The sequence below is a fragment of the Lepisosteus platostomus genome, chromosome 26, assembly GCF_059453375.1.
Source record: "Lepisosteus platostomus isolate fLepPlt1 chromosome 26, fLepPlt1.hap1, whole genome shotgun sequence".
Lineage (NCBI taxonomy): Eukaryota > Metazoa > Chordata > Actinopteri > Semionotiformes > Lepisosteidae > Lepisosteus > Lepisosteus platostomus.
The window spans coordinates 14,851,542-14,877,811 of NC_142636.1; the positions used below are offsets into that span (position 1 = coordinate 14,851,542).

At 53.5% G+C, this 26,270-nt stretch overlaps 2 protein-coding genes and 1 long non-coding RNA gene across 5 annotated transcripts; 2 read left to right on the forward strand and 1 right to left on the reverse strand.

The window, feature by feature from the left end:
• Positions 1-835: 835 nt before the first annotated feature.
• Positions 836-9,621, forward strand: has1 (hyaluronan synthase 1). The gene is made up of 5 exons (XM_088621257.1): positions 836-949; positions 5,007-5,697; positions 6,244-6,469; positions 6,986-7,118; positions 7,649-9,621. The coding sequence occupies exons 2-5, from the start codon at positions 5,053-5,055 to the stop codon at positions 8,322-8,324; spliced, it is 1,680 nt and encodes a 559-aa protein (XP_088477383.1). The 5' UTR covers positions 836-949; positions 5,007-5,052; the 3' UTR covers positions 8,325-9,621.
• A 6,537-nt stretch (positions 9,622-16,158) lies between these two features.
• On the reverse strand, positions 16,159-21,988 carry spaca6 (sperm acrosome associated 6). 3 transcript variants are annotated; one of them, XM_088621298.1, is made up of 8 exons: positions 21,575-21,988; positions 21,176-21,262; positions 20,012-20,164; positions 19,533-19,556; positions 19,013-19,090; positions 18,281-18,541; positions 16,728-16,944; positions 16,159-16,352 (listed from the first exon to the last, which is right to left on the reverse strand). In XM_088621298.1, the coding sequence occupies exons 1-8, from the start codon at positions 21,798-21,800 to the stop codon at positions 16,259-16,261; spliced, it is 1,140 nt and encodes a 379-aa protein (XP_088477424.1). In that variant the 5' UTR covers positions 21,801-21,988; the 3' UTR covers positions 16,159-16,258. The 3 variants fall into 3 exon arrangements, with proteins under 3 accessions (XP_088477424.1, XP_088477425.1, XP_088477426.1); XM_088621299.1 differs by having other exon boundaries at positions 16,159-16,349; positions 21,575-21,967; XM_088621300.1 differs by having other exon boundaries at positions 20,093-20,164; positions 21,575-21,947.
• On the forward strand, positions 20,860-22,279 carry LOC148640355 (uncharacterized). Its single transcript, XR_015930679.1, has 2 exons — positions 20,860-20,897; positions 21,118-22,279. It is a non-coding gene; the product is annotated as an uncharacterized LOC148640355 (long non-coding RNA).
• Positions 22,280-26,270: the final 3,991 nt, after the last annotated feature.

The window sequence follows — 26,270 nt, forward strand, 5'->3', positions numbered from 1 at the left end:
ACTGTGTTTTTACCCTGATCTCACTGGGTTTTATTGCACTGTACTGTGCTTTTACCATGATCTAACTGGACTTTACTGCACTGTACTGTGTTTTTACCTCGGTATCCCACAGCAGACTAGTTCAGGTTGTTCAAGGAAAGCAATGCGGGATATTCTGCTTTTATATCCAGGTTTTACACAGCAACACAACACTCATCCCGACCACCAGCGAGAGCGAGAGCCTGTCCCGTCTCCCCCGATTCCCGACTGTCCTTCGGGTCACCCGCCCGCAGTGCCCCGGGAGTGGGGTTGGGGAATTGGGATCCCAGAAAGACCCCCGCGGTCACGCTCAACGCTCCGCTTTGCATCCCTATGGATTCTCCGGGATCCGACACGGTTTCCCTCGGATTCCTTTACAGGGGAGCTGCACTTAACACCGACGACTCGAGGCGGTACTTTACACGAAGGGCGGTGGGAGACTGGAACATGCCAAAGCCGGGCGTCTTTCGAGAAACGGCTGGTAATTTAATGATAATTTATGCGGGAAAACAGAAGCGCTCCTGCCCCAGAGAGCCCACCCTGACTCCCCCCCCCCCCCCCCCCCTCGTATCGCTGGCCTGTTCCTGCCGTATCGTTATTATAAATAATAAATGCGAGCGATGATTTCTTAACAAATGACCCATGATATTCAAGCAGCTAACTAAAATTAACATCGGGTTTATTTTAGTAGGTATATAAAAATGTATTTAGCCGTTCCCACTTTTTATTACGTCAAGCTGATTAAAATTGCATTTTAGCACAGGTTTATTGTCTAGAATAGAGACGCCGAGGGGCGCGATTGGAGAGGAGACACTAGGCGTGTCGGTATAATAGGGGCGCAGTGTTGGACTGCGAGGATAGAGAGAAGAGACCGAGAGAGGAGGAGAAGAGAGAGAGAGAGGAGAAGACGAACAGCCTACAGCATCTGAAAGTAAGTGAATTTCAACTCATGATTAACATTCAGAAAGGAACGAAAACACTCATATTCTTATACGGGGTGTACACGCGTGGTTATGCAGATCTTCATATCTACTGTGTATGCGCTACATTTAGCGAATCTGGTACAGATTATTATCTTTATAATTTCATGTATTTTAAAACGTTTTGAGGTTTTCAAGGTGCTATATAAAACGTTTATTATTAGATGTTGTATTTGATATATATTTATTATAGTGGTAGGACATATACGCTACCTATATAGAGAGCAGATGTATTTGTATATTAAATTATACATACTCTATCTGCTAGACATTATAAAGTAAACAGTTTATTTCTGTACAATAGTAAAGGCTAAAACTACAGACGAATGCGATGTCTAGAGCCTACAGCTGAGCCTGTGTGAGGCTGTGGTCAGGGTTCCAGACTAGCTGGGAGGTTGTGGGTTCAAATCCTGAGTGAACCAGAATCTTGAGCACAGTGTGTCACCCAGACTGTCCAATTAAAATTCCCAGCTGTATAAAGGGTTCCCATAAACCTTGTTTTGGATGAAAGTGTCGTCCTATTTAATAGGGATCGCCCGTAGGATACAAACTGACAGAAAGAAAGCCGTTCACAAATATCCAACACAAATCCGTCCAGTTCTTAACCACTGTATACAGCTCAGGGTCACCCTGGACAGGACACACACACACACACACACACACACCCACACACCCACACACCCTGGACAGGACACCAGTCCATCACAGGACACACACACACACCCTGGACAGGACACCAGTCCATCACAGGACACACACTCACACACCCTGGACAGGACACCAGTCCATCACAGGACACACACTCACACACCCTGGACAGGACACCAGTCCATCACAGGGCACACACAGACACACACACTCACACCAGCAGCCAGTTTTCCCAGAAGCCAGTTAACCCACCAGCATGTCGTTAGACTGTGGGAGGAAACCGGAGCACCTGGGCGAAAGCCACACGAGCACAGGGAGAACATGCAGACTCCACACACACAGCACCCCAAGGAGGAGGCAGCCATTTATCTGCTGTGTCACCTGCCATCCCTGACTCGGCTCCTAGAGCCAGAAATACTCCCCCGGCTCTCCTGCCTTCGCGCTCGGACACAAACAGCGGAGCACTGGCCTGACCAGCGACCGGCTCGCTTGTGAAGGAGGCCGAGGAACGTGCTCGCTGGCGGCTCAGTGTTTCCTGTGTTGACTTTGACGAAATGAGGCGCCTTTTATTATTTGGAGTTTATTTAAATGCAAAGGCTGAACTGATGTTGTCTCAGCATGTAATTGTGTACTGCAGAGCGATAGTGTATTACAGCATATACAGTGTGTTATAGCAGTGTTATAGTATATTATATACCAGTTTAATACAGTATGTTATAGTGTATTACAGCATGTTATAGTATATTATATACCAGTTTAATACAGTATGTTATAGTGTATTACAGCATATACAGTGTGTTATAGCAAATTATATACCAGTTTAATACAGTATGTTATAGTGTATTACAGTATATACCAGTTTAATATAGTGTGTTATAATATATTAAAGTGTACACTTCAGTATACTAGAGTTTATAGCACAGTTTACCGAAGTGTGTTAAATTGTATTACAGTGGACAGTAGTTTACTACAGCTATAGTGTATTACAGTTTACTATAGTGTGTTACAGTGTTCTATAGTTTATACCACAGTTTACTGCAGTGTGATAATATATTCCAGTATGCTATTAAAAATAAACAAGTTCCCGATCACGTGATCCACCCCCTCCTCTCCGTTGTAACACCGGCCCGGGGAAGCCGTGGGTCCGCGCGCGCCTCCGCGCGACGTGCTCGACGGCGCCCCGGAGCTTTGAAAGAAAACAGGACTGCGCCTGCGCCGCTCCAGCGAGAGCGCCCCCTGCAGGTACCTCCGGGAACCGCGGCCCGCCCGCCGCCGCCAAATCCTTCTCTCTGCGAGTTCCGATCCGACTCGTACGCGTAGCAGTTTAACGAAGGGTTCAACACCCGGAGAAGGGCCGGGTAACCGCGCACTCGTGTCCGCTCTCCCCACGTCACCCACGCGGCACGAAGTAAAAGCGAGAGATGTATTAGTATATATATATAAATTTCTGTATTGCGCTGTCGCGAAGATTCTGCTGAAGGGAGTGGGGGGTGTGGTGTGAATTTCTCAACACCCTTCGATGCCACAGTGAATCACGATCCGTGAATCTCGCGTGTGTCCTACAGCAGTACGGTATGGAAGCCCGTTTCCGCCAGGGAGTTAAAAAAAAACGCGCTATGGTATCTCAGAATTCCGACTTAGTAAGTCAGTAGTAAGTAAATTCCATAGTACGGAGCTCCTCGGCAGTCGCGCCCGCAGAAACAGGTTCTCCCACCCGTGTGCTCCCCCAGTTACATAATGACCGGAATCCATCGTTTATCCCGGCCGGGTGATCCGTGTTGTGTCGCTCTGACTGCGGTCGGGACCCCGAGACCCGAGCGTGTGGTACTCGTCCAACATCCGGGTGGGGGTAGAAACTGGGCGATATCTGACCTTCCCATAGTGCAGCAGAGCCCCCACTCCCTGTCCTGGGCTCTCAATCACCTCAGGCAGCTCATTACCGTCCGTTTAAAACAATGTATGGACTGGACCTCCAGAGCCACCACAAGGACTGGACACACTGGAGACACACTGACTGGACCTGCATTATCAGGACCGGACACACTGCAGACACACGGACTGGACCTGCATTGTCAGGTGGCTCTGTGGCTCAGGATCTGCGCCTGTGACTGGAAGGTTGCCGGTTCAAATCCCGCGGCCAGCAGAGGAATCCTACTCTGTTGGGCCCCTGAGCAAGGCCCTTAACCCTAACTGCTCCGTACAATGGCTGACCCTGTGCTCTGACCCCAAGCTTCTCTCCCTGTCTGTGTGTCTGTGTCTCCATGGAGAAAAGCTGGGGTATGCGAAAAGACGAATTCCTAATGCAAGAAATTGTATAGGGCTAATAAAGAAACATAAAAAAGGACCGGACACACTGCAGACCAACTGACTGGACCTGCATCGGCAGGACCTGACAGCTCTTGTGGACACACAGGTTCCTGGTTTGCACATCCCATTACGAGCTGAGCAGGTGGACGCAAACGCTTTGACCAGTTAGGAGGCCGGGGATGTGATTTGGGGAGGGGAACATCCTGACAGAGCATCCAGCAAGAACCTGCACTGTCATGAGCTGTCACGAACGGCAACACTTCGCTCGGACTGAGCCCAGTGGAAAGCCAGCCCTGCGCGCTGGACACTGACCCCACACCCACACACCTCCACACCTGCAGCTGCAGCTGAGCTCCTGGGATCTTCTACTGCAGCTGCTTCTGCACACATTGTCATCTAGGGTGTTTAACAGGCCGGTGATGTTGAATGTCTCGTAATCATGAGATCATGTCATTCAAGGGAACACGTTCTATTCTTACACGATTATTCAGTCACACCTGGAAAGAGCTTCTCTGGAATCTCTTGACAAAACTAAATGACTTCATCAGCTTAACCGGACCAATGTATACATAAATATTATTTATGTAATAATATATTTATAAATAAATATTCTGTCCGTTTTCCACTCCTACAACACTCATCTAAGTGCACAGTGTAGTAAATCACAGTGAGATCAGGGTAAAAGCACAGTACCGCGCAGTAAAGCCCAGTGAGATCAGGGTAAAAGCACAGAGCGGTAGTACAGTACCTCGTGTCAGGGAGTGCGGGGCTGCTGGGAAGGTGCAGACGTGCCCTGTGAAATGCAGTCCTGGAAAGAAACGTGAAACATGCTCACAGTTTCCACCTCCTGACGGGCCAGTCTGGCGTGTGACTGGTTACTAATATCCCCAAGAGGCTGAGAGAGAGGGAGAGAATGACTGTTAGCAGGTCCCCCATCTTCCTCTCTTCCTCTCACCCCTCCTCCTGTCCTCCCCTCATCCCTCCCTCCTCCTCTGGAGTATCCTGGCCGCCGCTGACCGGACTCTCCTGTCCCCCTGTCCCGCTCTCTCGCAGCCTCAGTGCGGACGGACAGACGGACAGACGGACGCCGCTCGAGCCCATGGAGTCCAAGCAGCTGCTGCGGAGGCTGTACGGCGTGGCGCGGATCTGCGTGACGCTGGCCTTCGCCCTGCTGGTGCTGGGCGGCCTGATCTACGCCTACGTGGCGGGGACCCGGCTGGCCAGCGCCCCCTACAGCGTGGTGTCCTTCGGGGTGTACGGGGTGCTCCTGGGGCTGCACATCCTGGTGCAGAGCACCTTCGCCTTCGCCGAGCACCGCAGGATGAGGCGCCGCAGCCTGGCCTGCAGCTACAGGAGGTCGGTGGCGCTGACCATCTCCGCCTACCAGGAGGACCCCACCTACCTGCGCGAGTGCCTGCTGTCCGTGCGCAGCCTGTGCTACCCCCAAAGCAAGCTGCGGGTCATCATGGTGGTGGACGGCAACTCGCCGGATGACCGCTACATGATGGACATGTTCCAGGAGGTCTTCCGGGACAAGGACCCGGGCTGCTACGTGTGGCAGAACAACTACCACTCCTGGGACCCGCGAGCGGCCGCGGGCGGGGAGGGGGACCCCCAGCGGGAGGAGGTGGAGGCGCTGATCCAGAGCCGGCCCTTCGTGTGCGTCATGCAGAAGTGGGGCGGGAAGAGAGAGGTCATGTACACGGCCTTCAAGGCGCTGGGCAGCTCGGTGGACTACGTCCAGGTGAGAGCAGCACTCCCACTGCAGGAGAGCACAGGGCAGCACAGTCCATCACAGTGAGATCAGGGTGAAAACACAGTATAGTGCAGGAAATCACAGTGACATCAGGGTAACAGCACAGGGCAGCACAGTCCATCACAGTGACATCAGGGTGAAAACACAGTATAGTGCAGGAAATCACAGTGAGATCAGGGTAACAGCACAGGGCAGCACAGTACATCACAGTGACATCAGGGTGAAAACACAGTATAGTGCAGGAAATCACAGTGAGATCAGGGTAACAGCACAGTGCAGCACAGTACATCACAGTGACATCAGGGTAACAGCACAGTAAATCACAGTGAGATCAGGGCAACAGCACAGTCCAGTGCAGTAGAGCCCAGTGAGATCAGGGTAAAAGCACAGTAGAGTGCAGTAGAGCCCAGTGAGATCAGGGTAAAAGCACAGTGCAGTGCAGTAGAGCCCAGTGAGATCAGGGTAACAGCACAGTGCAGTGCAGCAGAGCCCAATGGGACCAGTGCTCGTATCAACAGGAGTGTGTCCTCCCAGGTGTGCGACTCGGATACGAAGCTGGACCCTCTGGCCACGCTGGAGCTGGTGAAGGTGCTGGAGTCGGACGAGCGCTGTGGGGCGGTGGGCGGAGACGTGCGCATCCTCAACCTGCACGACTCCTACATCAGCTTCATGAGCAGCCTGCGCTACTGGATGGCTTTCAACATCGAGCGCTCCTGCCAGTCCTTCTTCAACTGTGTGTCCTGCATCAGCGGGCCGCTGGGTGAGGCTCTCTCTCAGGGCAGTGTTAATGTACTGGAGTGTCCAGTCAGTGTGTCTGTATTAACCCCTCTCTCTCTCAGTGCAGTGTTAATGTACTGGAGTGTCCAGTCAGTGTGTCTGTATGAACCCCTCTCTCTCTCAGTGCAGTGTTAATGTACTGGAGTGTCCAGTCAGTGTGTCTGTATGAACCCCTCTCTCTCTCGGTGCGGTGTTAATGTACTGGAGTGTCCAGTCAGTGTGTCTGTATGAACCCCTCTCTCTCTCGGTGCGGTGTTAATGTACTGGAGTGTCCAGTCAGTGTGTCTGTATGAACCCCTCTCTCTCTCGGTGCAGTGTTAATGTACTGGAGTGTCCAGTCAGTGTGTCTGTATGAACCCCTCTCTCTCTCAGTGCAGTGTTAATGTACTGGAGTGTCCAGTCAGGGTGTCTGTATGAACCCCTTTCTCTCTCAGTGCAGTGTTAATGTACTGGAGTGTCCAGTCAGTGTGTCTGTATTAACCCCTCTCTCTCTCTGCAGGTCTCTACAGGAATGATCTGCTCCAGCAGTTCCTGGAGTCCTGGTACAATCAGAAGTTCCTGGGGACACACTGCACCTTTGGGGACGACAGACATCTCACCAACCGTATGCTCAGCTTGGGCTACGCCACAAAGTAAGACACCGCTCTCCTCACACCCTGCAGTCTCAGACACAGCAGTCTCCCCTGATCCTTGATCTTCCCCTCTTTCATCCGCGTCAAAGATAGTAGAAGACAGAAATCTGTATCAGTCATGCTCCATAAAGAACACTATGTACAACAAATTGTACACTGAGAATATCCTGCACACAAGACCGGTATCTCTCAAGAGATGCTGTTCCTTCACCAGCTCTGAACATGACAATCCTTTTGTTCTTGCCCAGCTGTGTTGAGAAAAGCCAACCACATGCCTGTGCAGCTCGCTCCCCACTCCCACCACCCTTTGTGTAAAGAAGCGCCTCCTGTTCTCAGTTCTCAGTTTCTCGTAGTGCTGTATTGTTGACTCTGATGAAGTTTGCCTTTGAGGATTTTGAGTACCTGGAACAGTATTAGTGGAGTATGGGGAGGCTTCCCCACAGATCACATGTAGTGATCGCTGACTGATCGCCTAGGTAGCACTTACGCTCATCTCGCCTTCCTCCTGACCCCTCCCCCTCGGCCCACAGGTACACCGCCCGGTCCCGGTGCTACACCGAGACGCCGGCCCAGTTCCTGCGCTGGCTGAACCAGCAGACCCGCTGGACCAAGTCCTACTTCCGCGAGTGGCTCTACAACGCCCTCTGGTGGCACAAGCACCACCTCTGGATGACCTACGAGTCCATCGTGGCCGGCGTCTTCCCCTTCTTCGTCACGGCGACCGTCATCAAGCTGTTCTACTCGGGCAGCCTGTGGCACATCCTCTGGGTCCTGATCTGCATCCAGGTCATCGGGCTGGCCAAGTCGCTGTACGCCTGCCTGCTGCGCAAGAACGGCGTCATGGTCTTCATGTCTCTCTACGCCATGCTCTACATGACCAGCCTGCTGCCCGCCAAGTACTTCGCCATCCTCACCATGACCAAGAGCAGCTGGGGCACCTCCGGGAGGCGCAAGCTGGTGGGCAACTACATGCCCCTGCTGCCGCTGTCCGTGTGGGGCGCCGCCCTGCTGGCCGGGCTGTGCTACACCGTCTACCGCGAGAGCCGCTGCGACTGGAGCTCGCAGCCCAAGCTCGCCGAGGTCCCGTTCCTGATCTACGGCTCGGTCGCCTACGTCTGCTACTGGGCCGCCATGCTGCTGCTCTACTGGGTCTGGTTCCGGAGGTGCTGCCGGCGGAGGTCCATGTCCTACGACGTGACGGTGTAGGGGCGGCGCGTTCCGTTCCTGAGCCCACACATTTCTTCGGTCCGTCCTGTGCGTCGCTGTTTTAAATGGGGGGCGCGGGTTCAATCCGCACCATGTGACACTGCAGGTCTCTCCCTGATTAAGGGGCGGGACTGAGCCCTGATTGCTCCTCTCAGCGTATCCATGGGAACCTGCTGAGTGGGCGTGGTGTGGGCGGGGCATGGACACTGTGGTCTCCCCAAGCCTCTATGGGGGGGCGATCTTTGGGGCTACATGCGCCAGTGAAGCACAGATAAATCACTACAAAAACAGCCCCCCCCCATCACAATCGACCCCCCTTTTGTTCCACTCGGCAAGAAAACACTGAACCACAGGACAGGTCCACCGAGCAGAGAGATCAATTAATATATTCAGATATTTATAACAATCTGTGTTGCAGAAAATATTGTTTACTGATATTTATTTGTTATTGTACTAGCAATTCACAGAAGGATTTACACAGAAGAAATGCTGTTTCTCATAGCACCAGCAATTAAGAGATTTACACAGAAGGAAATGTTGTTCTTGTTGAAGGTGCAGTCGGTTTATTGCTGGTGTGAATACTGAAAGACAATAGAGTTTGATGGAAGTCACGTCATACCTCATTCAAAGATTACTGAGCACTGATTCTTCTCCACAAGGGGAACATAGCAGATCCCAGCTGAAAAACAAAGCAATGAAGTTAGACACAGGTCTTTAAAAACAAATGAACAGATTTTTTATGTTGAGGAAAGTTTTCAACGGTGTTTGTGGTTTACAACACTGCAGAACCAGGAACTTAGACTAGACAGACGATCTAGAACATTTTGCTCATTCAGATTCCAGCGATATCATCTTCTCAGGAAGACACAAGAAGTAATATTACTTCTTGCATTTCAAGACTTCCGATGATTCTGTTACTGGGAAACTGGGGGCTTGTTATTTCCAGTGTGATGGTATTATTTCAGTTGAGATTCCAATTGAGGTCTCGAGTCTGGCAGACGTGTTCAGAATCGCTCCCACTGAGCCTCGGTCTTAAAGGAGTGAGATGCCACAGCTCCTTCTCCAGCTCCGAGGAGACCTCACAGCCCAAACCCACTGCGAGGAAGAGGAGGCTCTGATCTCGTATTTATTTTCAATGTCTGCTTTCTGTGGGTCAACAGGATTCTTCTAACATTATTTATTCTGGGATGTTTACAACCATCGCGGTCTGCGTCATTGTGGTATTTTATGTTTGTGTTTTTTGTTACATATCTCTATACACATAAAATAAAACTGAAGTATTTTTAAGAAAAAGAAATGGAGTGTCTTTATTCTATATGAAGGGTGACTGGTCCAGTGGTTCAGGTCCGGTCCTGTTACACCGGGAGGACAGCTGATCCAGTGGTTCAGGTCCAGTCCTGTTACACTGGGAGGACAGCTGGTCCAGTGGTTCAGGTCCAGTCTTGTTACACCAGGAGAGAGAGTCTGTCAGACCTGCACCACATCGTGCTTCAGCAGTTTATCTCAGAACAGAGACTCAACGGCAGGAGCTCTGCTGGGTGACGAATCCTCCGCCGAGTGAAGCTCACTCATCAGAGTCCCCACCCGTCTCAGAGTCTTACAGCGTATTACTCCTAATCCCAGGGGAAGCTCCAGGCAGGAAGCGGGCAGGACTCGGTCTTCCGCCTGGATGTGATTACGGTTGCCCCACGGGTTGCAGCTGAGGGTACGTCTCCGCCAGCAGACAGCCGTGTGCTCATCGGAGTGGGAGGGCCCGTCCGGGAATTCGGATCAGAGGCGATGGGTGTGTGTTGAGGCGCTGGAGTGGGGGGTTGTGTGTCTCAACACTGCTGCGTCTCATGCTCTCTGAGACACGTGACACACGTGCCTTTACTGCAACAGGACTGGACCTGAACCACTGGACCAGCTGTCCTCCCGGTGTAACAGGACTGGACCTGAACCACTGGACCAGCTGTCCTCCTGGACTAACAGGACTGGACCTGAACCACTGGACCAGCTGTCCTCCTGGTGTAACAGGACTGGACCTGAACCACTGGACCAGCTGTCCTCCTGGTGTTACTAGACTGGACCTGAACCACTGGAGCAGCTGTCCTCCTGGTGTAACAGGACTGGACCTGAACCACTGGACCGGCTGTCCTCCTGGTGTAACAGGACTGGACCTGAACCACTGGACCAGCTGTCCTCCTGGACTAACAGGACTGGACCTGAACCACTGGACCAGCTGTCCTCCCGGTGTAACAGGACTGGACCTGAACCACTGGACCAGCTGGCCACCTGGTGTAACAGCACTGGACCTGAACCACTGGACCGGCTGTCCTCCTGGACTAACAGGACTGGACCTGAACCACTGGACCAGCTGTGCTCCAGTTTGTGTGCACTGTAGGGTCAGCGTGACGAAGGCTCATGTAGCAGCCGCTGGGTGAGGAGGCTCAGTAATGCGCCAGGGTGACGCACAGTGAGTCAGAGGGCAGAGCCCATCGAGTTCACATTGGACACGAGTTTCCGGTCAGTTGAACAGGGAAGGACAGCCGTGGACACATGGGTAAAACAGACACAGAGGTGGAAGTATCTGGTCAGGACCAGCGTTGTGCTGCCGAATGTAGCATGAACCCCTGAATGTAGCTTTGCCCCCCATTGTAGGCATTTCCTAAAACCCCATGCTGACTTACATGTACCAGCAAAAGAACATATTAAAGTAGGAAACAGTTACAACGCGTCTTAAATGTTGTTTCAACAGTGTGCATGTAGCCTGTCGGTCAGCGGCGGCGACAATATCGCAGACCGTTACAGGTGAAACTCCCAGAGACTGGAGACTGGCACCTGGCACCGAGACCTTCTTCTCCTGTATTTGAAGAGCTCTTTGAGAAGCTCTCAGGACACGACACGAACCGGAGAAACAAGGGGGATTTACAAGTACCTCACTTTCTGGACACTCCACTCAAAGCACTTTACAGGTCATGGGGATCCCCTCCACCCCCACCAGTGTGTACCCCCACCTGGATGACACTCCAGTCCGCTCCCCACACACCAGCTCTCAGACTGCTGGGTGAGCGCCCCCTGCTGGCCCCTCTAACACCTCCTCCAGCAGTAACAGCTTTCCCAGGAGTCTCACAGGGAGGACAGGGCGATACAGCTGTTGGCTAATTGTTTTTGACAATGCGATGAAAACACCATACAGCCGTCACCATAATACCATAATACTGTACATAATTCCATTAAAGCACTGCGTAAATCCGAAAATAGCTCGACGCCTTATTCATAGCCTCATTTATTCAGGGAGGCGTGTGGGCTGTGCACCTCCAGGAGTTCAGGACAGTGCTGGTGCCGGTCCAACACAAACTCCCGTCCCGCCGTCCTCTCTCTGCGGCCGGTGCCGTCACCTGCCCGCGGGGATCCCGGGAGAAGCTCAGCTGCGCTGTGTGTTTTCTTTTCAATTAAAAAATAAATAGATGATGGACGGGAAAGCTTGGCCCGCGGTTTGGTTGCCCTGACGACGAGCCCAAACCCGGGAACACCCCGCATGAGCGAGTCTGCGAGAGAGAGGCCCGCCGCCCTGACTCGTGCGCCTATATTTAGCAACAGAGACCTCGGGGTTTTTAAACAGCCCTCTTCACGCTCGCGCAAGGAGGTTCCCGTGGACACGCGGGAAGAAAGGGCGACCTCGAGCCTCGGACCCGCGACCGCGTCCAGAACAGCCTGAACAGGCAACCCCCAACAACAACAACAACAACAACGTCAATAATAATCATAATAATAATACATTTCATGATAGACTATGCAATATACTGTATACATCTTTATTTTATAATTGATGTCATTTCTATAATATATATATTATTAAAATATATTTTAAAATAAAGATATCTACAATAAATTACATATTATATAATCAATTATTATTATTATTATTCAATATTCGAAGCAATATATGACTATATGGCTAATGAAGTGATCTCTCTTTTTGCTGCAGTTCAATGTTTAAGGCTGGTATTTCCTTCATGTCTCTGGGTCGGAGCATACATGCAAATAAGCGTTTAATTGTATTTGTGCACAATGAGAAACTAACCGATCTGGCGGAATTTCCTGCTCTGCACGATCGAAGGAGCGGCAGGGCAGCGCGCAAAGTCGACTCTGCCGGAATGGAGGGACCGGGCGGGTGACAGGCTGCAGGGTCTGTCCGAACAGGGCGCTTCAGAAAATAACCGGGCAGCCTGTCCCAGCCTCCTGCAACTCTTTGTGCAAACAGGGCACACGGCTCAGACCATTCATTGGAATTATGAGTCTCGGGTGATATTATGAATTACTTCCCACTGGCGAGCGCGTTCAAAACCATCATTGTGTCTATCTGTAACAAAAACAAAAACGTTTTTTTTTAATCTCCACAAGCTTGATTGATTGACACTCGTTTAACACATCTAAATAAAACTACTCTTCTCTGACACCAGCGAGAGCCGGTTTATTTGTCTGATGAAATGAAAGCATCGCGCTTCCCCACGTGGACAATGAGCGCACTTTCCGCAGGGGTTATTATGAATAAATACACTTCACCAGGAGACACAGAAAGGCGACAGGGACAGGGCAAAGCAACCTGGTTTAAAACAGTTCAGGTGTGCAGCTGCGTCAGCATGCGTAGGCTGCAAAGGAACAAGTAATAGGTTTATTCCCTGCGGAAAAAAGAAAAAAACACAACGTTTCGGCCGTGGAGCCTTCTTCGGGTGTGACTGTTTTAAAATATGCTTCTATGTAGAATAGTTTATTTTTAGATTTGCCCTGCCAAATGTTATTTCGCTGGAAAACAAATCATCGATGAGACTCACGGCGCAATAATGTGTTGTTAATTAATCACGTCAGAAGTGAATGCAGATACGCGCAGGTTTGACGCGCTGGTTTCCAAGCGTTAGCAGCGCCACCTGGTGGGCACGGCCCGTATCACTACTGCTGCTCCGAAATTGTGAGATCACAGCGTTGGAAACGAGAAATAGTTTATCCAGAGGGTTTCCTTCAGTTTAAATTAAATCTGATTCAAATATATTTTAGCAATAAAATGTTACAACATTCACTGTCACGTATAGACGCTCACAGTGGACTCGCGCGCAATTATTCGTTTACAAAAATACGAGTTCCATCAAGTTACATGAGTTTATTTTTCATGTCTTTAGTCATTTTTATTCTGCACCTCGATCTATAGGCAAACTAGAACCTGATGCTCCCTGAATTCTACGTTGTTTTTCTTTTTTGGTGAAAATGCTCTTGCCGAGACGAGTGGATTCTGGGATATCCATTCATCTGACCCGACGGGTCACCAGTCCGTCGCGATATTTTAGATTTAACCCGTGAGGACAAGAAGAGAACGAATTCTCTTTCACAGTGGTAACCGACAGCCCCGTTTACACAGAAGGACACCGGACTGGAGAGACCCGAGTGACCTATCTCGAGAGCACAGCACCACTGCCCCACCTGGGATTCGAACCCGCAACCGGGGGTCTAAATATCCACAGCCCCTCGTCTCTCCTCCGCCTCCCAAATGTGAGACATGGGGCGAACGGCACGGGTATGCATCGGTCCGTCTAGGAGAACAGACCACGTCCCGGATCTGAACAACAACAGGACCGTCACACACCCCAAGATCACAGAGACAGAGACCCGGGGCCGTTTCTATAAGAGGGAGCAGCTTGAATCGGGGCTGGCCAGGGGGGCACTCAGCGACATCTTGGAAAGGGCTATGTCTCTCCAGACCACGGATTTGCGCAGAATGTACTATCATCAGCCCTCACCCCCAACTTATGATCATATTTAGAACACTTAATTCAAAGAATTCCACAACTCGAAACTTGTATTAACCCGCTTTGCAGAACACATAATAAATAAGTCACAACCAAGAAAGAGAAGCACGCATTTCACAAAGATTTAACAGTGAAAGTGATCAGGTGAAATGTGAGTCTGTGAACGTCTAGTGAAACAGCTCCAGTGTCGGTCCACTTGTCGAGGTGAAGGCGGATCTGATTGACCCCAAGCCAAGCGAAATACGAACACGTCATTACAGCGGCTCGAGCCGGCGAACCCGTTCTGAGATCGCTTATCTCAAAACATCATCTATGCGGAGGACGACGGGTGTTTACCATTTGCAGATACTTGACTTCGATTCAAACCATTACAACACAGCGTGCGTCACAAGTGAAAGAGCCCTTGTAATGTTTTATGGCATAGATTAAAGATGGGGGAAAAAAAACGATTTTCACAACATTTACTATTTTCCGAAATTGAACGAGCAGCGTCTTGAGCAGCAGCAGCTGAAACCTCGCTGATGTTGTCATCTTAAGGAGAAAGTTCACACACCTGAAGAAGGCTCCACGGCCGAAACGTTGTGTTCTCTTTCTTCTTTTTTTCAGCATGGAATAAACCTATTACTTGTTCCTTTGCAGCCTACGCATGCTGACGCAGCTACACACCTGAACTATCTTAAGGAGAAGATAGGAGCCAGTTACTAAACCGACAATGAAATAAACTGCTACACTTACATTCACAAGTAATCATCGCATCATTTGTAACTAACGAACTTCAGCAGCCTAGAGTAGCACAGCAGTAAGAACAGCACCAGAAAGAGACACTGGACGGAAGTTTTGGCTCATTTGATCGGGCAGATAAAAAAAATGCTGTGTTGCACATTGAGGCCCCCTGGGGACCTCGGGGCTCTAGACCGTCTCCTAGTTCCCCCAAACCAAGGGCCGGCTCTAACCGGAGTCTGGCCGACAGACTGCTTGAACCCCGCAGGAGCCCGAGATCAGCTCTTGAGTTGAGAAGCTCCTGTGCCGTATAAACATTTTCTTTCACAGAAAAAAAAAACACTCAGCAAGTTTCCATGATCTTACAACAATATTACCCCACCCGCGTTGACTAGTCCGATGTTCTTACGTTTTAAAACTATTACACAGCAGGCGTGCGTGGATTCTTCTTGAATTGCATACATAAAATGGTTGGTTTCACACATGTCTGTCCGACGATGCGTGAGATGCATCCCTGTGATGAATAATGATTCAGGTACTATGACGAAGGAGTTCAGTTTTTAAAAAGCAGTTGTTTGCGGCTTTGCTGACCCGCCGGGTCCGGAGCTCAGATTCGGAAACTTTTCTTACCGGCCAGACTTTCAGGTCGTGGAAGGCCACGAAGCGCTGAGGCTGAACCCTCCCAGACCTCTGTGGGGTATTTTGTTCTGAGCTGCATTTTTCCATTTTTCCGGCAATGTCTTACCTGTCGTGGCGTCTGGTCAAAACCCAATAAAGCACCGATCAGGCAGCGCCCCGTCCCTCCCCGGAGCACCCCCAAAATCCGTGCGGCTCGGCCCAGCCGTGAGGTCACGGGTTACAACAGCGGTGCGGGATGAAAGAAGGGTTGACAAAGCTCTTTTACTTCAACGCCGCCGCCGTCATTATGATTTTAACTCGTTTCATCCGACTAAACACAATTTCAGTGACACAATGTTCAGAGCCACACGTCCATAGCACGTTGCGGCGTGATCAGGGCACAATAACCACAACTCAAGTTGTATGTCGTTTTTAGGATAAATGGATAAAAACGACTTCTGCGGAGGAGCTGTTGTTTTGCCAAGGGTTTTAACCCAAACGTTTTGGTCTCTTTCCTCTCCCACCACCACCACACGCCCTGACGGGGCCCTCACTCCATGTGGGAGCCTCGGTGTCGGCCTGTCCGCCAGACCGACCCAGGCGCGCAGTCCGGGGGCGTGGCGGAGATAGACGTGCGGCCTGCGGTGGACAACCTCTTATGGGGTAAGCGCGCCCTCTGCCGGCGAGTACAAAAAACTGCACGCCTGCATGAAAAGCTCCGCCCAGTTCTTTTATTGTGTAGCGCACGCACATGCTGGCCCAATAAGGAGACGCGGATTGCTGAGCTCGTGTTGGGGACCCCCGGGTCTCCTTCTAACCTCCCCCTCTCTCCACGTGCCTCGCCGCTCCACGAGGCCAGTCTAGCTTACTCCCTCCTCTCTGAGTTGACCACCAGTATACAAACCTGCTGGACACACAGAGCAGGACACGGGGGGTTCAAAGGTCACTGTTCATGCACAAACACACACTGCTGATACCCACACATTTACTCTTGTGTCTCTTGTGCCTCTTGTGCCTGTCTGTGTGTTTGTGTTATGTCTGTGTCTGTGACTATAACTGTGTTTGTGTCATTATATCTGTGTCCCCATCTGTTTCTGTGTCTGTAGGTGTATCTGTGTCAGTGTCTGTGTCTGTATCAGTATCTATACTTGTATCTGTAATTGTCTATGTCTTCAAGTGTTTCTGTGTCTATACTGTATCTGAGACTGTCAGTGTGTGTGTGTCACTGTGTGTGTCAGTGACAGTGTGTGTCTGTGTGTGTCAGTGTGTGGGAGCCCCTCACCCCAGTGACACCAGCAGCAGCAGGACCATCATGGACAGGCAGGCTGTGAGCAGTGGAGGGGAGGTGTGGTGCAGGAGGGCGGACAGGAGGCCCTCTGTGGGCCCCGGGGGGCGCAGAGCTGGGGGAGGGGGGGGCCCCTCGGACTGGGCCGGGGAGAGCAGAGCCGTGTCGAAGACCCGCTGCAGCTCCGCCGGGCCGCCCGGGTCCTGGGACAGCACTGGGACAGGAGAGAGACCAGGGTGGGGCTCAGGAGAGACATTGGCCCGGGGCCCCAAGTCCAGATCCCTGAGCGGGGCACCCAGATGGGTGAGCTGTAACCCCTAATCGAACCTGGAACACCTGCAGGACCTGGGGCAGGTGGAGCTGTAGCTGTGACTCTCACGATGGAGCTCCTGGGGCAGGTGGGGCAGTAGACTCTGGGGATGAGCTCCTGGGGCAGGTGGGGCAGTAGACTCTGGGGATGAGCTCCTGGGGCAGGTGGGGCAGTAGACTCTGGGGATGAGGTCCTGGGGCAGGTGGGGCAGTAGACTCTAGGGATGAGCTCCTGGGGCAGGTGGGGCAGTAGACTCTGGGGATGAGCTCCTGGGGCAGGTGGGGCAGTAGACTCTGGGGATGAGCTCCTGGGGCAGGTGGGGCAGTAGACTCTGGGGATGAGCTCCTGGGGCAGGTGGGGCAGTAGACTCTGGGGATGTCCTCCTGGGGCAGGTGGGGCAGTAGACTCTGGGGATGAGCTCCTGGGGCAGGTGGGGCAGTAGACTCTGGGGATGTCCTCCTGGGGCAGGTGGGGCAGTAGACTCTGGGGATGAGCTCCTGGGGCAGGTGGGGCAGTAGACTCTGGGGATGAGCTCCTGGGGCAGGTGGGGCAGTAGACTCTGGGGATGAGCTCCTGGGGCAGGTGGGGAAGGAGACTCTGGGGATGAGCTCCTGGGGCAGGTGGGGAAGGAGACTCTGGGGATGAGCTCCTGGGGCAGGTGGGGCAGTAGACTCTGGGGATGAGCTCCTGGGGCAGGTGGGGCAGTAGACTCTAGGGATGAGCTCCTGGGGCAGGTGGGGCAGTAGACTCTGGGGATGAGCTCCTGGGGCAGGTGGGGCAGTAGACTCTGGGGATGTCCTCCTGGGGCAGGTGGGGCAGTAGACTCTGGGGATGAGCTCCTGGGGCAGGTGGGGCAGTAGACTCTGGGGATGTCCTCCTGGGGCAGGTGGGGCAGTAGACTCTGGGGATGAGCTCCTGGGGCAGGTGGGGCAGGAGACTCTGGGGATGAGCTCCTGGGGCAGGTGGGGCTGTAGACTCTGGGGATGAGCTCCAGGGGCAGGTGGGGCAGGAGACTCTGGGGATGAGCTCCTGGGGCAGGTGGGGCTGTAGACTCTGGGGATGAGCTCCTGGGGCAGGTGGGGCAGGAGACTCTGGGGATGAGCTCCTGGGGCAGGTGGGGCAGGAGACTCTGGGGATGTGCTCCTGGGGCAGGTGCGGCAGTAGACTCTGGGGATGAGCTCCTGGGGCAGGTGGGGCAGTAGACTCTGGGGATGAGCTCCTGGGGCAGGTGGGGCTGTACCTGTGAGGTGGTAGTAGACTCTTGCGATGGAGCGCTCCTGGGTGAAGATCTCACACAGGTAGGTGCCCTCCTGGGCGGGCCGGGTGGAGGGGATGGCGTAGATCCGGTCAGCGCCCAGAGTCAGCTCTTCAAACTGCTCTGTGTTCTGAGTCCTCACCTGCCGGGCGAACTTCCAGGAGATCTGTAGGTCCTGGGGCAGGGAGAAGCCCACCTCACAGCGCAGGACAGTCCGGTTCCTCTCCGGCACAGCCAGCTCCTTCACTGCAGGACAAACATGCCCCTGTCAGCCTGTCCATCTGTGTGTCCAACTGTGTGTCAGCCTGTCCATCCTTCTGTCCATCTGTGTGTCAGCCTGTCCATCTCTCTGTCCATCTGTGTGTCAGTATGTACATCTGTGTGTCCAACTGTGTGTCAGCCTGTCCATCTGTGTGTCCATCTGTGTGTCAGCCTGTCCATCTGTGTGTCCAACTGTGTGTCAGCCTGTCCATCTGTGTGTCCAACTGTGTGTCAGCCTGTCCATCTCTCTGTCCATCTGTGTGTCAGTATGTACATCTGTGTGTCCAACTGTGTGTCAGCCTGTCCATCTGTGTGTCCAACTGTGTGTCAGCCTGTCCATCTGCCTGTGTATCTCTCTCTCTGTCCGTCTCTCTGGCCACCCAGCAGGCGGTCTCTCCAGCAGCCCAGAGTCCTCCTCATGCTGCCAGTCGGTGTCCCTCCTCGTCGCCCGCTCACCGGGACAGTCCAGGGGGAGGCCGCAGCTGTCGTACTGGCAGGTCACGCAGCTGTAGACGGCGCCTCGAGCCTGGAACCCTGCCAGATCCGAGAGAAAACCACTGGGCTTGAGGGGTGGGACTGACCGCAACAAGGGTCTCTGACAGACAATGTCCAAGAAAAGTTTGATGAAGCAGTTTTCAAACCCCGGCGCTTGACTGTCAGAGGACATATCGATGTAAAGAGTACACTGCAGAGAGGTCTAGCTCGGGGAGCAGGGCGACGTCACTGACTGGTCTGGATTGTGAATTTGAAGTTGCCCCAGTCCCCTTACCCCCCCCACCCCACTTCAGTATTCTCCAGCAGTCAGAGGGCTGGAGGCATCTGGCTAAAAGGATTCCTTCTGGCGCCAGTGACATCATCTGACACCAGAAACGATGTCATCATCCAGCTCCAGTGACATCATCTGGCCCCTGCTGCAGTCCCACTACTGCTGCTTACAGTGTGTCCCTGAGAGCTGACCCAGGGAGAGGTTACTCACCGCAGGGAGGAATGCAGTCGGAAGCTGAAAACGACAAGAAGGACCAATTATTACGAATTTATGTGGATGGTCTGACCCCCCTCGCCCCTCTCCCTTAATCAGGATTCGAACCAGGAACCCCCTCCTGCCCAGCACAAGGGGAGGACACAACACACCTCCACAAGACAGGGACACCCCTGGACACAACACACCTCCACACGACAGGGACACCCCTGGACACAACACACCTCCACATGACAGGGACACCCCTGGACACAACACACCTCCACATGACAGGGATACCCCTGGACACAACACACCTCCACAAGACAGGGACACCCCTGGACACAACACACCTCCACACGACAGGGACACCCCTGGACACAACACACCTCCACACGACCGGGACACCCCTGGACACAACACACCTCCACACGACAGGGACACCCCTGGACACAACACACCTCCACACGACAGGGACACCCCTGGACACAACACACCTCCACAGGACAGGAAGTGCAGGAGAGAGGGAAGACAGGAAGGAGGGAAGGGAAGAGAGGAAGAGACGGCCACTCTCTCACCGCGGGGCAGCTTGGCGGCCTCCCTCGTGAAGTCCTCTGCGGCGAGCTGCAGCCTCGTCTCGTACACAGAGGCTGAGGGACACAAGCGAGCAAGGAGAGGCTCCTGAGGGAGTCAGAATGAGCCCCCCACCCCCACCCTGTGTCCCCTCTGCTCTCTGCCCCGGGGAGCCACTGCAGTGTCCCTCCTGCATCCAGGGAATGTCAACACTCCAGCACAGGGAGCACAGGGAGCAGGAGCATCCTGACTTACTGCCCGTCAAGGCTGGAGGTGAGGCGAGTTCACAGAGGATGTTATGGACTGGATTGGTCTGGGGGGGGGGGGGGGGCATGTAGGAATGAAACTGCAGGTGTGAGGATACAGGTACAGGGGTGCAGGTGTGAGGAAACAGGTACAGGGCTGCAGGTGTGAGGATACAGGTACAGGGCTGCAGGTGTGAGGATACAGGTACAGCGCTCCAGGTGTGAGGATGAGGTACAGGGCTGCAGGTGTGAGGATACAGGTACAGGGTTATAAGTATGAGGATGAGGTATAGGGCTACAGGTGTGAGGATACAGGTACAGGGCTGCAGGTGTGAGGATGAGGTACAGGGCTGCAGGTGTGAGGATACAGGTACAGGGCTGCAGGTGTGAGGATACAGGTACAGGGCTGCAGGTGTGAGGAAACAGGTACAGCGCTGCAGGTGTGAGGATACAGGTACAGGGCTGCAGGTGTGAGGATACAGGTACAGGGCTGCAGGTGTGAGGATGAGGTACAGGGCTACAGGTGTGAGGAAACAGGTACAGGGCTGCAGGTGTGAGGATACAGGTACAGGGCTGCAGGTGTGAGGAAACAGGTACAGGACTGCAGGTGTGAGGATGAGGTACAGGGCTGTAAGTATGAGGATGAGTTATAGGGCTACAGGTGTGAGGATACAGGTACAGGGCTGCAGGTGTGAGGATGAGGTACAGGGCTGCAGGTGTGGGGATACAGGTACAGCGCTCCAGGTGTGAGGAAACAGGTACAGGGCTGCAGGTGTGAGGATGAGGTACAGGGCTGCAGGTGTGAGGATGAGGTACAGGGCTGCAGGTGTGAGGATACTGTACCATCATGCCTCTTGAGGTCAAACTCCTGCAAAACAGGCCTGATCACTTCATACATGATCTCCTTCAGCTGCTGCTCGTAGCCTCCACCTATGGGAAACAGCACACACGCCCAAGGGCTTCCCTGTGGTTAAAGATTTCATTTACCATCCATCTCCTTATCTGAATGGAAAGAAACGCTTGTCCCTAAGAGCCCTCCGTATCTTAGCACCCATCTTGGCTCACTGTCTCCTTATGGCCTGGAGCCGAGGTGGCAGTAAGTGGAGACGCTGCTGTTCCCTGGCCTGCCCTGCTCTCGGCTTCTTTCACGATACGTCAGGATGGCATCCCGGGATCAGCTGGCCAAAGGGCTGGATGGGACGGATTGGCTCCCCTCCTCTGTGATTCCGGGGAATCACTCACCCACTCTCCCGGCCTCGATCACCCTCTCGTCCCCGAAAATCCTCTCCAGGGTCCTGTAGCAGGCGTCCATGCTCCGGATGCTGTTGGGCAGGACGTAGCCCCAACACAGGCGCTGTCCCACGCCGGTCTCTACCAGACAGGTGAAGCAGCCGGCAGAGGGACCAGCAAGCAGGAGGCAGAGCCAGACGGTGCTCAGCGCGCCGGCGCCTCTCCCCGGTCCGGCCATCGACGCAGTCGGGAGATGCTCCGGACAGGCGGAAGTCAAAAAGTAAACTTCGGAAAACTCAACTCAGATCTGCCCCACCACCCCCTTGTGTTTTCACTGCTGTTGCTGTGGTTGCCCGGCAACCTGTGTGACATCAGCCCTTTGCGGTGACATCACAAAGGAGTTCCCATCACCTCACACCCCCAGATGTCTCAGATGAGGTCACCACCTGCGAGGGGGAGAGAACTTCTGTGCCGTTTCCGATGTTGTTTTTTGAAAAGGTTTTTTTCCAAACTGAGCAGACGAACTACGCCACAGGTAACCGAAACCCCCTATGGAAATGAAGAGGAGGAAGAGGGGCCGATCGGACTAGCTCTGAATTCGAAAGGAAGAAGGGAACGAGTCTCACTGTGCTGGTTCCATGGACCCTGCGCCAGCTCTCTGTTTCCTTAAGAAGAGCTGATTTGCAGTCAGGCACACAAATAAAAGATGTCATCTCTTATGTCCCTGAAAAAAAGTAACTTACATGAATCATGGAAGAATTTTCCAAGAATTCTGGAAGCGGATGCAGGCCTCTGTCCCAATATTAAAACTATCCTATTGTCCTGCTGTCCTTTACTGTTAAACTGTCCTGCCCCTACTGTCCTGTTAGCTGTCCTGCTGTCCTGTGAGCTGTCCCACTGTCCTGTTAGCTGTCCTGCTGTCCTGTTAACTGTCCTGTTAGCTGTCCCCCTGTCCTGTTAACTGTCCTGTTAGCTGTCCCACTGTCCTGCTGTCCTGTGAGCTGTTCTCTTGTCCTGTTAGCTGTCCTGCTGTCCTGTTAGCTGTCCTCTTATCCTGTTAGCTGTCCTGTTAGCTGTCCCGCTGTCCCGCTGTCCCGCTGAGTGAACCTCCCATCGCGCCTCCCTGTCTCCTCCCTTCGCCCTTGTCTCGCTCTCGCTCTCGCTCTGACCCAGAATGCACCAGCCTGCCGCGGAGCGGAGCGCGTCGGAGGAGCAGAGGGGAGCGGGGGGCTCAGCGGGCTTCGGGAACAGGGGACAGGGAGGAGGAGCAGGAGAGAGAGAGAGGAGGAAATGAAGGAGGAGGCGAGCAGGGGCGGCGCTCAGCGCTTCTTAGCTACGCCTTACCGAAGGGAGAGCGAGAGCAGAGGAGCAGCAGACGGAAGACCCATCGAACGCCCCCCTCCCCCTCCTCCCCTCCCTGCGTTGCCACAGAAACCAGACAGGGGCGCCTGATGCGGGGAGTTAATATGTCTTCAGCGGTGGGGCGCGGAGGGCGCCGGAGCATTAATCTGTCTCCGGGGCGACAGCGCCGGCCAGCACCGAGCCGCCGGCCATCCGCACGGGCCGGGCTGGGCCCGCTGGACTCTTCATGTACCCCACCCCCTCGCGGAACACCTGCCGACCCCCCGGTCCCACCCAGCCCCTCTGGAAGCAAACCGAGGAGGCCGACCAGTGGTGTTCCCGACACCCTCCACTCTCTGTGTACAGGGGCGAGTCCCACTCGCGGCCTCCGGCAGGCGTGACATTTATGGTGTTCAGCTGCTCAGACTGAGCACAAGGCTTTGGGTTTCTTTGGGGTGTTGAGGCTTCCCTGCCTGAAGATAAATTCCGTCTCAGATGGACGACACTCGAGCTGGCAAAGGCTCCTTCCTTTTTCCTGCCGGTCCGGCCCAGAAGAAACTCCTAAATGAACGCCATTCCAACAGATCTCCACGGCGATGGGAACTGGGTGGGGTCACAACCTTTGGCTGCCTCCTCATTGGACCGTTCCGAATGGAACACGGAGCCAGCCAATCGGGCCTGCCCCCAGAGTCGCCGTAGCAACCGGACTGGGCACCTTGGTACAGAAGAGCCAGATTCCCAGTAATGGCTCAGGCACCCCCCCCCCTCCATTTTCCCGTGTGACACAGCTGAAGTGCGCCCTCTTCAGGACGAAATGCCAACTTTTGCACAAGCCCCCCTATCAGTGGGGTGCACAGGGTCCCCAGACAAGCCAGGGGCCCTGAAGCCTCAGTTTCTGCTCAGGCGCACAGAAGGACTGCATTGGGGCACAGAGGTGTGGTTCACAACCGGACGTGTGAGTGTAGTCTTTTGCTGAAAGGTACTGGCTCTCCAAGCAAAGGGCAGTTTCCACTCTGATTTGTCTCTGGCGCTGGGGGAGGGGGAGGGAGACTGTGACACGGGCCGCCAGGAGGGCCCTGCTCTTATTTTCCCCCTCTGAAGCTGAGGCATGGAGCCCTGTTCCCGAGGACCTCACCTGTGACCTCCATTGACCTCACAGGTTAAGGGTCTCAGGGACGGGGAGGCATGCTGGGAAATGTAGTTTTGTGTGTGTGTGTTTGACCAGTCAAAGGAGCTCAGCTTGTAGGCAGGCTAACAGCATTTAAGCAACACTTGCTATGGTATATTTTTCTTGGGATGGTGTGATAGTTGCCTGTTAGAAATCATCCTGACCCTGGAGGACTGTCCTGTTTCTCACCATGACCTCAGACGTGTCCTGGCCAGGCCCTGGCTGATACAGTCCCGGACTCAGCTGGACCAGGGACACAGCCCAGCCTGGTATACAGGGCCTATGCAGAACTGCTCAGGAGCCCTGGGAGGGATTCTGCAAGGAGGATACACACATGTCTCTGCACTGTGCTGTAGTGTATAAGACTTGACTATACAGTACTGTAGTGTCCCCTGTAGAAGTTTCCTATATTGTACCACAAGGGAGCCACGTCTGAGCTCAGTGTTCTTTTAATTTATTCATTTGTCTAACAGCAATAATACTATACTGCACTGCATAGGGTTTTACTATAGTGAACTATTCACAGCTACACTACAGTGCCTTAGCTATGCTGTATCTATGCTCTACTAAGCCATACTGAACCCCGCTGTACTGTTCTGCAGGGTGCTGTATAGAGCCCTGCTGTACTGTTCTGCAGGGTGCTGTATAGAGCCCTGCTGTACTGTCCTGCAGGGTGCTGTATAGAGCCCTGCTGTACTGTCCTGCAGGGTGCTGTATAGAGCCCTGCTGTACTGTCCTGCAGTGTGCTGTATAGAGCCCTGCTGTACTGTCCTGCAGTGTGCTGTATAGAGCCCTGCTGTACTGTCCTGCAGTGTGCCCTGTTAGGCTTGCTGTGCTCAGGACACGTTGAGTTTCACTCACTGGACACAGGGGGCGAGAGTGACATCGTCTAGCCGGGGGTCCTGATGCCACAGTGCCAATGTTGAGAGGATCGCCAAACCCCACTTGACCCCAAAATCTCCCCCCTTTCCTTCCGGTCCATCCAAATCTGCAGCCTGCTGGTGGCAAAGAGAGAGGAACTTGAGGCGCTGTGAGGAAACCCCACAGGAAGTGCTGTGTCCTGAAAGAGAGTCCTTGAAGCTGACTTTCTGCTTCAATCGCTGTCTTTAATGTACAGCACCTGTCTGAACAACTGCTCTGTTTTGCAAACAAGGCAAAGCTCAGTGCAGTCGTGGTAAAAGCACAGCACAGTGCAGTAAAGCTCAGTGCAGTCATGGTAAAAGCACAGCACTGTGCAGTAAATACCAGTGAGATCAGGGTAAAAACACAGTACAGTGCAGTAAAGCTCAGTGCAGTCGTGGTAAAAGCACAGCAGAGAGCTGTAAATCCCAGTGAGATCAAGGTAAAAGCACAGTACGGTGCAATAAACCGCAGTGAGATCAAGGTAAAAGCACAGTACGGTGCAATAAACTGCAGTGAGATCAAGGTAAAAGCACAGCACAGTGCAGTAAATCACAGTGAGATCAGGGTAAAATTGCAGTACACTGAATGCCACTATCGCCTCGTACGCTGACCTGACACAGAGCTGCCCCGACTGTCTCTCCCTGCTGCCCCAGCCTGTAAAAACCCTGGGAGGGGCAGACTCCAGACATATAATCACGGATTCGCCCCCCCACACGGCTCCCAACATACAGGACACACCAGGCGTGTCAGCCCCACCTACCCTGCCCCAGAAAGACACCCCAGAGCAGGGCCAGACATACCGTACGTGATGCGCCCCAGCTGTCTGAGCCAGCTCTGTCCTCAGTGGTCTTCCATGCGCCCCGATCCGACAAGCGGCACCCTGGATTGCGATGTGGCCAGCCAAGGGGGCACGAGGGGCGAGCCGGGGTTCGGGGAGGGAGGAGGAGGACAGGACGGGTCCAGACACCGTCTGTCTCTGCCGGTGGGGTCGGGATTCCTGGCTCTCCGAATCCTGCCCTAAAGCCCCTCCCCTGCCCCCTCAGCGCGGAAGAGAGGGAGAGACGCACGACTCCGACTGGAGCGCTGAGGACAAGACCCCGAGTTGATCTCCTGCAGGGGCTCCGGGGATCGGAGAGAACAATCTGGGAACCAGCACCGATCCCAGCAACACTCACACACTCTCCTGCAGCAACAACACACACTCACACACTCTCCTGCAGCAACAACACACTCAGACACTCTCCTGCAGCAACAACACACACTCACACACTCTCCTGCAGCAACAACACACAACTC

What these genes read in the sequence shown, in the direction of transcription:
- has1 (XM_088621257.1), top strand. Translation starts at nt 5,053, where the DNA reads ATGGAGTCCAAGCAGCTGCTGCGGAGGCTGTACGGCGTGGCGCGGATC. An exon ending in GCTCGGTGGACTACGTCCAG is followed by an intron (nt 5,698 to 6,243) that starts GTGAGAGCAGCA and finishes GTGTCCTCCCAG; the next exon opens with GTGTGCGACTCGGATACGAA. An exon ending in AGCTTGGGCTACGCCACAAA is followed by an intron (nt 7,119 to 7,648) that starts GTAAGACACCGC and finishes CTCGGCCCACAG; the next exon opens with GTACACCGCCCGGTCCCGGT.
- spaca6 (XM_088621298.1), bottom strand. Translation starts at nt 21,800, where the DNA reads ATGGCCGGACCGGGGAGAGGCGCCGGCGCGCTGAGCACCGTCTGGCTC. An exon ending in GCACTTCCTGTCCTGTGGAG is followed by an intron (nt 19,557 to 20,011) that starts GTGTGTTGTGTC and finishes TGTCGTTTTCAG; the next exon opens with CTTCCGACTGCATTCCTCCC. An exon ending in CTGCTGCTGGTGTCACTGGG is followed by an intron (nt 16,353 to 16,727) that starts GTGAGGGGCTCC and finishes CTGTGTGTCCAG; the next exon opens with CAGGTTTGTATACTGGTGGT.